At 38.1% G+C, this 11,607-nt stretch overlaps 1 protein-coding gene across 3 annotated transcripts; it reads right to left on the minus strand.

Annotated features, from left to right (window-relative positions):
- Nucleotides 1-3,569: 3,569 nt before the first annotated feature.
- On the minus strand, nt 3,570-10,810 carry nek3 (NIMA related kinase 3). 3 transcript variants are annotated; one of them, XM_032546068.1, is made up of 14 exons: nt 10,762-10,810; nt 10,471-10,601; nt 10,104-10,197; nt 9,466-9,563; nt 9,282-9,365; nt 9,042-9,109; nt 8,855-8,941; nt 7,398-7,452; nt 7,012-7,212; nt 6,704-6,818; nt 5,971-6,138; nt 5,769-5,891; nt 5,541-5,655; nt 3,570-4,044 (listed from the first exon to the last, which is right to left on the minus strand). In XM_032546068.1, exons 2-14 carry the CDS (start codon nt 10,585-10,587, stop codon nt 3,978-3,980), a joined length of 1,392 nt encoding a protein of 463 aa, XP_032401959.1. In that variant the 5' UTR covers nt 10,588-10,601; nt 10,762-10,810; the 3' UTR covers nt 3,570-3,977. The 3 variants fall into 3 exon arrangements, with proteins under 3 accessions (XP_032401959.1, XP_032401960.1, XP_032401961.1); XM_032546069.1 differs by having other exon boundaries at nt 10,770-10,809; XM_032546070.1 differs by lacking the exons at nt 10,471-10,601; nt 10,762-10,810 and having other exon boundaries at nt 9,466-9,577.
- Nucleotides 10,811-11,607: the final 797 nt, after the last annotated feature.

Consider the following 11,607-nt stretch of genomic DNA (forward strand, 5'->3'; position numbering starts at 1 on the left):
CTGCTCCCCATCAAGAACAGACAGCACTTCTCCTTAACGGGTGATTCATGTTCAAGGTTCTCACTGTCTGCAAGCTACCAGTAAAGCCGTAAATATTAACCGAAAATGAAAATACAGCATAAAAATAGATCCACATTTGTCCAAGCAAACTAAAACAAAAGGGTTGCAGAGGCAACGGAGCGTTCTGATTGAAAAACAGCTTTCCAAGCATCAGTAGCCAGACAGAGATCATTGGGTCATCTTGCATCTGTAGAGCTCTTCCTGAGTGAAACTCGGGACAATTGAAAGCAGGAGCAAAAACAGAGACAAAAGGGGAATAGAGATTGCTGCTGATAGCCAGCACCAACATTTCATCAATAGTAATGACAGCAGCTGAGAGGGCGACGTGTGCAGCCGAGCTGCCAGATAGACAAAATGAGGGGTCCTTTAGTGCATCGTTTGATAAGAGAGGATGTTTCTTGATTGTCTGCTATCAGGTCACCAGAACTAGCAGGAAAAGAATAAGTGACTCGCTTAAGATTAAGCGCCCAAGTAAAATACGATTTCACCATGACACAAGTGTCCACGCCAAAACACAAGATGTAACACATTTCAGAGCAACAAAGACTGAAAAGGAAATGATAAACCACAGCTAGTGGTTCAGGTTTATGGATTTCTCTCATGTCAATAGATTAAACTCGTGGAACATCTCTGAGGCATTGTAGTGTTTTTGCTCGCTTTTGTCAGCAAACACAGCTGCAGGTTTAAGCATGCCTCTTCTGCTCTAAACACAGTATTAGTTATAATAATAAGCAGACATGCTTAAATTGTGCTTCCTCTTTTAGTGTCCAAAGCCCCACTTGTTGAGAGAGTAGGAGTGTAAGTGATAAACAGATGGATTTCATCCCCAGACATGGCTCGTTTATGACATACGCCAGACATAACTCAACATCCTTCCTGCAAGAGGAAGCCTTTTCGCTCCACATTTTGCAGAGAAATTTTTTACAAGCTTTCAGTACTTTTTAGGCTCAAAGTCAAAAGAGGAGAAAAACACATAAATATTAGCAAACTACAAAGGCAATGTTCCTCTGATCTACACGAACTGCTTAGTATATTACAAGTTTTTTTTAAGTACCTAAATTGTAGAAATCAAGTAAAACTAAAGAATTTTATATGTCACGTGCAAACTAATATCTGTCAGATGTGCAGCTGTTTTGGTTTGTCTTGCACCTGGTCTGTATCAGCTTAGCCTGGTAAAAACCAGCCCTTGTTCTACTTTCTTTGGTGTGGATAGTCTTAAAAGATTGGATCTGATTTTACCTGGTTTTTAGCGTTTGTCCATGATGCATGTAAAGTGCCAGCTCTATGAAGCTTACCTCAAATTACAAGTCCTGTAAACAAACCTGTGGGGAGTAGGGTAGCGACATCTTTGCCAGCAATAAAATGTATTAAGCATTTCTTTTGCTCCAACTTGAATTGCTCAATGGCTTCATTCACTTCCTCTGCTGCCATTGCCAAAGTAAAACCCTATGTAGGCCTACTAGAATTTGAATAAACTGATGCCATTGTTGGTAACTTTTCCTTTTTGGCTGAAATTCAAATGGAGATATGGAGGTGAATGGGAGAATTCTCAGAAACAGCAATGAAAGGAGATGAGAATCAAGAGGAAGTGCGTCGAAAGGCAATGACAAGGCTAGCATCATGTTTGCTGCTCTTCTCTTGTTCAGAGGTTACTGTGACCAAAGATTGAAGCCAACTTTACATTTTTATTAACTCTTCTTTACTTTACAAAGTTATTTTGTGCATGTGTCATTTTCAGCATTAGCAGCATTCCTGATTACAAAATAATGCTGTTCCTGAAACATATTTTGGAGAATGTAAATATGCAAAGTCCATCACAGTTGTTAGCACCCTGAGAAAGATGTGTAGAAAGCAACAGTGGGAAAAATTATTGTTCAGTAACGTTTATTTTGTTGATGTTGTTCTGAAGTCGGATCTGATGAGTTTCAGGTGGATTCAGGTCAGAACTTGGCAGGAAAGCTTGGATCATTTCTGCCTTTTTCCAACCAGGTAGGCTGCTGCTGGTGGTGAAATGGATCCTTTTTGAGCCTTCTCTGTGGTTCATTTTTAGTCTCCAACATTAACAAAGGACAGAGAGCATCTACTTATTTTATGCATTTTTTGACTTATGATGAACACAAATTACCCTTAATTGAATAGCACTAAGCACCCCCTACGACCTTGCATTATAAGTAGGTACAGCCAATGGATGGATGGGTAGGATGTATTATGTCATATTTATAACTGAGACAAACAAATATTAGTGGCTTTTAGAGCATTTATAAACAGTAACCTAACTTGTAGCCAATGTGATTTTGACTGAGACAATCATTTCTCAATGTGGGATTTTTCTACCAAGATGTTTCTTATTACTGGAAGTCAGAGTCCTGATCTAAACTTCATTGATGGTCCATGCAGGGAGATTATGGTAATGGCAAGGAGGCCTTACAACAAAACAAACCAAAATAAATCAACTAAAAATACTAGTATAAACATACTCAGCAACTACTATGTTTGAATGCTGTAATGCCATTAACATTGTTACCACTGACCTCTGAGAAGGGCATAAATAATTTTTGACATGTCATTTTTCATTAAAATATAAATAAAACAGATAAAGGATATTTACTTTCCAAATTTATACAGCTTTTACAATGTTTTATTATCTTTTGAGAGGTACTTTTTTCATTTCCTATTAGAAAATGACTGAAGGTCTGAGACCACAAAGAGGAAAGTTATTCATGTCATATGGTGAGTTGTGAGGACACGGTTAAAATACATCTCGACCACTGATGGGAGACCCTCCTATCTGCAGGACACAGAACTTGGTGGCACTATAAGCCAACTTTGCAGCTCCATTTTATCTGTATCTTCACTGAACATGAGCATTCTTTGAGGGAGTTAGAGGGGGACATGAAAAAAAAAATGTCAAAAAACAGGGAGGGGGCTGGACTGTAAACTCTGGATGTGGATTTTTTTTGTGAGTTCAAGATAAGCGCAGAGCTGCATCACTGAGCTTCCTTATTAGAAAAAAAAAAAAATTCCCAGGCAGGCTGAAACACTCATGGCGAGGAAACTCCTGTCATGGAGTAGGAGGTTTCCTTCTCCGGATAAACTTTGGCAACCAGGATAATTCATCTCTGGAGTGACTGTTGGTGAATCAGCCTCTTTATAGTTTAGTCTATATCCTGGTGAACCCAAAACGTCTTGGGCGAGGCTTGGGCTTGGCTTTGTTTGTTGCCAAACTTGTGGTTTTTCTATTGTTCTCTTTTCTTCCACAATGTCAAGCTTTTAAATTGGAAAACTAAATTCATTTCACACTAGGACGGATCTTTCTTAATCTCCCATGTAACGAGAATAAGCATTTATGTTTAATTCAACTTAAGATATTCTTTATAACTTCGATTCAATCCAAGTCCAGGCAGCAGCTTTAACACCACCTAGTGGTGTGAGATCAACATTTAATGAAGGAAGAACAAAACCCCAACCCGTCTGCAACAACATAAATAAAACAAAGCAACAGACAAAAGTGCCAGATGTGTACAATGTTAGGTTTAATTCAAGAGCGTGAAAGTCAAATAATATTAAAGACAAGACATGTTTAGTCTACTTTTGATATCTGAGGAAATGGGCTTCTGTGGGTCTTAATATTTCCTGATTTCCCAAGGAGCAGCCTCTGAGACAGCCTTCAGTCTTCTGGGAATCTTATCACCGACATCCCAAAACGCCCGGAGCAGATGTTCCACTCGGTTAAAAAAAAAAACCACACACACACACACACACCTCACAGAAAACAATCATTTACAGACACGATTATTTCACTCACATGTTCAAAGTTACTTCTTTTCCCAAACTAACATTGTAGAAAAAAAGAAAGAAAGCTTGGCACGATTTGAAAAGCTTAGTGTTTTCTGTTTGAGGTCTGAAGGAACGAGGCTTTAGTGTTCCGAAAATATTTTCTCAACTTCATCCACCCAGTCACAAGGAGATTCTTCCTCAAAGTCCCTGTGTGGACAGAATACACAATACAATGAATTTTAACAGTGTTTTCATAGGAGAGCTGTTTTATAGAAACGATACAAAGCTAACACATTCCAGGCATTCTGCAGGTACTCAGAAAGCTCACTCTGTCCACATCAATATTCAGTGTCTGAACTGTTTATTTTTACACAGACTGGCTCAGAAATATTCGAAAAGTCCAACATATCCATAAAAATGTACAGGAAATGTTCACAATTTGGGCATTTCTTTGTATTTATGACCATCTGAAGCTTCATTATTGGACTTTATATGTGATACTTGGGTTCTTAAGGATAACTTCGGTTTTTGTTTCAGGGTAGAATGATCATACAACAAACAACTTGAAATTCAAAAACTAGTATTGTGTGTAGAAGGTACTACCACTAATATTAAGTTCCATTTTAATCAAACTCTTTTGATTAAAATGAAACTTTAATAAGACATTTGCATAAACACTCTTGTTGTCATAGTTAGCAAAGTTTATTTAAATTGGTTGCTTATGCTGTGTTCCAATCAGAACTGGGAAATAAAAAAAAAAATCAACTGGAATGTCCTTTCAAGTTGGATTTCCCACTCAGAAAATGGCAGCCACTCTGACCACCCCAAGTCACGACGTGTAAAGTCGACTTTGCATTTCAGCGTGGCTGCTCCTCATATCAACAGTAGTCAAATGTGGTGGAAACATGTTTAGTTTACAAGACACACATGTAAGTGCGTCAAAAATGTATGTTACATTTACACTGCACAGATTTAAAGAGATGTTTGCTATGGAAAGTAAAGCTTAACATTATGTTTATTAGAGCTATTGCAAACAATGCTTCTGGGCGTTGCCATGTTGAAATTCAGACTTCTTAACTGGAACCTCAGGTTTGACGTCAAACACAGCTCAGAGTTCCCAGCTAACTGGAACGCAGCATTACCTTGCCTAGGAATATTATGGATAAATGTTAAATTATTTGGGCTGATTTTGGAGATTTGGCGAAGCTATTCGGGAAGCAGAACATCCCTAACTGAGCTGCTTCTTATTCACTGTTTATATTTGAGATTGTTCTCTCTACAAGAACATTTTGTGAAACCTCTTGGTTCCTAATATGACTGTACATTAACCTCCTAATGAGTGCTTTACAAAAATATTGACAAGCATTTAAACTTGTCACATTTTCTCATGTTACAGCCTCAGTGTATTTTATTGTGATTTTATCTGTCACACTAACAAAATACTGCTTTTCCTTCTGCTTAACGGCCAAGATTCACTCAAAAATCTAAAACTTATGACTAATTCATGACACTTATTTTTTTTAGCATATTTTTTAAAGAAGAAAAAACTTCAATGTACATTTTTAATATATTTTTATTTTCTTGTTAAGCACTTGGATGGATGCAAACTGCATTTCGTCGCTTTGTACGTGTGACATATGCAATGAAAGACACATCAGAATAACTATAAGATAAAATGTGTGAAAAATAGCAAATGTTCTTACGTGTCCTCATCATCAGAGCGAGGCTGCAGTCTGTACTCGTCCACTAGTTCTAGTTCGGGCCCATCAGTGTCATCACCCTGATGCCGGGAGAGAGGCCCAACCAGTGGGTTGTCATCTGGAAACGGAAAAAACTGCATCAAATACAACCTTTTACACCACCTGGAATGATTTAAATGTTTCACTGAGGATGTTTAGGGCAAAATAAGATGCTTAAAGCGTGCTCTTGACCTCCTCTGTGAATTAAAAAGGTGCTGAAAGCTTTATTCAGCTGGGCCTTCTCCAGCAGGCCCAGAAGCCGCTCAGGAGGTTCCCGCACCCATTGCTTTCTCTGCCTGCCGGCCTCCGAGTCACCTGGAACAACAAGGAAGGAACACTGGGATCTAGTTTTCTTTCGAACAGCTCAGGAAATTAAATTCCGCCGATATCGTACTTTCATGGGTGGAGCCGGTCTGGCAAGCCGCAGCCATGCTGTCTGATGAAACCAGGCTGACGTTGGCCAACATCTGCAGCACAGCACTCGGTGACTCAGCCGTCCACTTCTTCCTACAGCCTGGTTCTGAGCTCTCACAGCAGCTTTTAGGTAAATCTTCACCTAAGCCTGTCGCAGTAAAAAATTAATCAATTAATTGCATCGTAAAATGAGCTCAATAAGTTAATTAATATTTTTCAAAGGGCAATTTTGTTTAGAGATCCCAGAATCCATTTTATTTACGGTTTCTGTTGCAATATTAATGTCTATCGCAATAATGTTATTCATGTGATAGAACATATAAAATAAAGTAATAAATTATTGTGAAGTGCAAAATTTTTTTATTATACCCCCCTCTAAATAATATTCAAATTATTTTTAATCAATAATCCAAATCTCACCATTTTCATGTTTTGTTTTTGTTCATTTTAAATCTATAAGAATTATTTAATAAAATTATTCTATAATATTACAAACACTGTTTTAAGGTATGTGACTGTACATCACACTATTAAATTCCACATATTCTTTTTCTTCCTCTTCACAATTCTGCTCTAATTCATGTTGATGGTTGACATGAAACCCAATAAAATACACTTGAGTTTGTGGAAGTAGCCTAAAAAAAGTGAAAATGTTCCAGGATTAGGAATGCTTTGCTAAGACACGTTAAAATCAAGCACTTTGAACTTTCCACCTTCAATTGTTGATGTTTTTATTAAACTCTTCTCTCCCAGGAAATTGGCCACTTTCCACCCTTCTTCCTTCTTCCATCGACCCGTTCGCCTCTTTTCTTCCTCCTCCTCTGAAACCTGTAAAGGGTTCAAACCAGAGCAGTAAGTGCAACGCCTAATAAAATCTCCAGCACCATCTGAACCAACATGGGCTTGTCAGATTCCACAGATGAATATGAATATGAGTAAGAGTTTCAACTGATTTTGACATTCCTGTCAGAGGACAAGCTGTAAAATCACTTTGGATCCAGAGTGTATGTCTTGTTTCCACCTGTGGGGGCAGATGAGAGCGCAGGAGTCTGGAAATCCGGTGAGAGGTCAGGATTGTGTGCACCGACGGCCGGTCTTTTGGATTAGTCTTGAACATGTGCTTGATCAGGTAGTGCAGCTCGTAAGGCAGGTGGTTGGGGAGCGGAGGGTACGTGCCCCGGCACACCTTCAGGATCAAACTCTTCCAGCTGGACGCCTGGAACTGAACGCAGGAAATGGGAGTAAGGGTCGAAGAGACAACAAACCACACCCGAGCCACAAAAACACAGCAGATAATTGAACTCAGCTGACAACATGAGGCTGATCTAGCTGATTTTAGTCAGTAACTCATAAATATTTAAGCAGAGGTCCAGTCGGTTAAAACTCAGGACATGGGAGGACGAGTACCGGGTGTCGCAGGGTGCAGAGCTCGTAGAGGACACAGCCCAGCGACCATACGTCACTGCTAATACAAAAAGACAGATTTATTCATTCAATCCAGACATTCGTCATGCACAGTCAGAGAGAAGCAAGACTACATGAGTTACATAACTCCCGCTCAGCTGGAAACTGAGACTAAGCCTGGCTTCAAAGCTCCACCTTGTTTTTCTTTGTTTGTTTTTTTTACATGTCCTGTCCTGACAGCTTAGCGCTGCCCTGCACTGTCAGGGATAAAATTACATATCTCTCCTTTTGCACCACTGACTTAATGAATTAGCTAATCAATTGTTCCGACCATTAAATTCAGCAGATTTTTCATCTAACTTATTAAGCTTATTTTTATACAATATTTGAAAAACATTCAAAAAGAGCAAATAAGCAAATAACTTGATTCTTTTTTTATACAAGAAAATAAAAATATTATTGCCCAGAACACAACAACATAGAATTCAGTGTATGATTGATTATTTGTAGCAAAGGATACATCTGCAGCTAAAAAAAATACTTCTAACATCAATATTTAAAAAGCTCAGCCCTTCCTGGTTGATTTTACATTAATACAGTTTCGGACTGATCTGTTGACGGGTTTCTTTTTGGATTAAATGAATAATAGTTGAACAGTAAAAAGTGCTTAATAATTTAATAATAATAATATATATATATATATTTTTGTGGGTTTTGAGTCAACACAATCACACTCAAAGAGTGCAACCCTTAACTACCAGTGATTCAAGAAAAGCGACAAATTCTCCATCCACCAAAACTCCACATTGGACCACCCAACCTCCCAAATCATGCCCCAGTCCAGAACAACGCCAGGGGTGTTTCTAAAAAGAAAATCACATATAGGAATGAATGATTATGTTTCCAATTGTAAAACTGCAACTGAATAACTGAAGGATTTCCGGACGTGGTGCAAATTATGATTAATCGCTGCATAATTTGTGCAGATATCTGTATGTGGGCCAATGTTTTGATCTGCAGTCAGAAGCATGTTAAAAACTGGCAGGAATCGGTAAAGGCAAGCCCACTGTGGGCTTAGAGAATCTTCTGAAAACAACTCCTCCACAAATCCTTTTAAGCAGCAAAACCTATCGCTGGAAGGGGTGAAGTTCTACAGGAAATCTGCACTCTGTGGTTACTTAATTTAATTTTATTTTTTTAAAGATGGACATCCTCCTGGCTACAGAGAAAAGAAACATCCAAACTTTTATTAGAGAAATAAAGAAAATCATTGAAGTCTAGTTTTATGTCTGGCAACATATTGTTGCCAACAAGACAAACCAAAAAGATAAGAGTTTTTCAGCAAGTAATAAGTACTTATATATTTATTGTTGCAAAAGTCAAATCAGTTTGGTTTGTCTGTTAAATTATTTTCAATCATTAAATGATTCATAATTAGGTGTATAACTGCTGCAGCGTACCTCTTGTTGTTGTACGGCTTGTTGTCCCAGATTTCTGGTGCCACATAATACGGCGTCCCAACATATGCCTGAGCATAAGCTTTTGAGCTGCAAGGAAATTCACAGTCATTCTTTTTAAATATAGCAGCGAAAGCAACAATGAGAAATCAGCCTGAAGAGGCGATTTAAATGTGTTTTCCTGCAGCACCTGTTCAGAACACAAGCAGAGCCGAAGTCCCCAAGCTTGACTGAACCATCATCAGTCAGGAAAATGTTCTGCGATAGGAAATGAGACCAAAGTGGTGATTTAACATGAGGCAAAACATAAGAGAATTCAGCTGTGGCAAAATGACATTATGCACAAGAGGGTGATCATGCACTCTTCTCTGTTACGGTTGAGCAATTCACTTTAGCCCGTATGTTAATCCATACTTTGATGCTACTCTACCTTGGACTTTAAATCTCTGTGCAAAACCCTTTTATCATGAATATGTTTTGCACCTGCACACATCTGAGCGAACCACTTCAAGATCTGGGAAGAGGAAAAAATTTTTTAGAACGGGGACAAAAATAAGATCAGTAGCAAAAAAAAACAACAAAATAAAAAAACAGCTGCAGGGAAATTGACCTACATTTTCAACAGTGAATTGAGAGGATTTCTGCTGCTGGATCCTCTGAAGCAGATCTCCTCCATCGCAGTACTCCATAACAATGCACAAGAGGCCATCCCCTGGAAACACACAACTACATTTCCTTTCATCTTATCCAAAGATATTTGCACAGCTCGGAGTAAAATGTATTCCCAATCCTTGAACTTTTTCACATTTTGTCCCGTTCGACCACAAACTTTGATCTGTTTCATTTATATTTTATGGTCTAGACCAGGGGCCAGAAACTTTTATAACCCCAGCTCAATAAAGAGATTGAATACATTTTCTTCAGTTTATTAGAAGCTGCAAAAGACTTTGAGACTGTAGCCTATGTTCACCTTCCAGAGGGACAGCCACCCAAAACATACAGCAGGAGCTACAGTGTAAGAGTTTAAATCAAAGCATGTTTGTGTTAGGATAGGTCAGTTAAAATCCAGACATAAAATTGATGAAGTCAAATTTTCTCCATCCACAGCTCTAGTTTGTCATACATTGTAAGAACCACTACTATATGTTGGTATAACGCATCCAACTTGAATAAAAAAACATTAAAGTCAATAAAATATAAAAATATACTTTAATATGCTGTAAATCATTTTAATTGTACTGTTTAAAATTACCTTCAAATGCTTCCCTGAAAGCCACAATACTGGGATGCTTCATTCTGGACAGTAGAACGGCTTCCCTCCTTGAACTTTGCAATTTGGACTGGTTCTGTAAAATGCGACAATAAACATTGACCAACTCCTGTAAATGAGCAGTTATCTGCCTTTGCTTAAAACATACTTTAATCTGTCACTTTCTTTATAGCTGAAAACTATTTAACTCTTTTACTAATGCAACAGTCGCCTTTGAGCGTCATGCAGGAATTAGGAGTTCATAGTCCTTTTTTTTCTAAGTTAAGAAAAAATCCCACTATATCATACATAGGATTTACAATAGAATACTATTGTAAATTAACATTTAAAAGATTATGCTCGTACCCACCTTTGGCAGCTGTATTTCCTTAAGTACATATTTATCCTGAGTGTTTCTGCATAGCACCAACACAGCCCGACCAAATGACCCTTCCCCGATCACTCTAACGTGGGAGTATTTCTCCATGATACTTCACCGAACTACACAACAACAACAAAACCACACACACACACCAGACATAAACCCAGTTATACGGTCAAGAAATTAAAAAATAAAGACTAAAAATATTTTCTTTATGCTTATTGTTCATGCAAGGTCAAAGTTTCATAATTATAAATCAATCAGTGACAATAAATCTACCCATGCACCCACGGTGCCGATTGCTTGGTCGCTACTTCCTTGTTATTGTATGACGTAGCGAAGGACGTCACTGCATTGCGTAGTAATGGCCACTAGATGGTGGCAGATCACCATGTTTATTTCCTAAAAATACATGGAAGTATGTGATGTTATTACTAAGATTTACAATGATGACATTTGATGAAACTATATTACAGTGAAGTCATATTTGCTTTACTTTTTTTTCTGTGATTTTTTTTAACATGAGCCATCTTGATACTGTATTTTCCTCAGCTCTGGCTAACTTTTACTAAAGAATATATTTTGCAACAGTGAAATGTTAGTATTCTTAGTATTCTAAGTACTTCAATGCTACTAGCCCGACATGTTAATTTGATTGATGCCACTCTAGAGATAGAGTGACATCAACACTTGCCAATTAATTAAATGCTGCCCACTCGTTGTGTTCAAGAAACAAGTCTGCTATAGTGTAAGCTTTGTGACATTTTGCACTATCTTGCTAGATGTAGCCATTCGGATTAGCCATTAATAATATGATTTACAACACTCAGGTGGTGTCTGAATGGCAACTGGCATTAAGGGACCAAAAGTGTGCCAAGGAAATTTACCCCCACTTATTAAACCAACAAGAAAATGTCTGTTTCATGACCCTTTCTGAATGTAACAACTGAAATGGAGAAGCAGCTGGTCATGAAGCATTTTCTCAATCCATTAATGTCCAGTTTCAGTGATTATGCCGTGTTTACCTACCTTGGCAGTGAGTGGTTGTTAAAGTACTGTTACTTTTCTATCTATTTGAACCAATGCTACCCTGCTCCTTTGACATCAACAAGGCATTTCTGTCTT

Source organism: Xiphophorus hellerii, chromosome 18, assembly GCF_003331165.1.
Source record: "Xiphophorus hellerii strain 12219 chromosome 18, Xiphophorus_hellerii-4.1, whole genome shotgun sequence".
Taxonomy (NCBI): domain Eukaryota; kingdom Metazoa; phylum Chordata; class Actinopteri; order Cyprinodontiformes; family Poeciliidae; genus Xiphophorus; species Xiphophorus hellerii.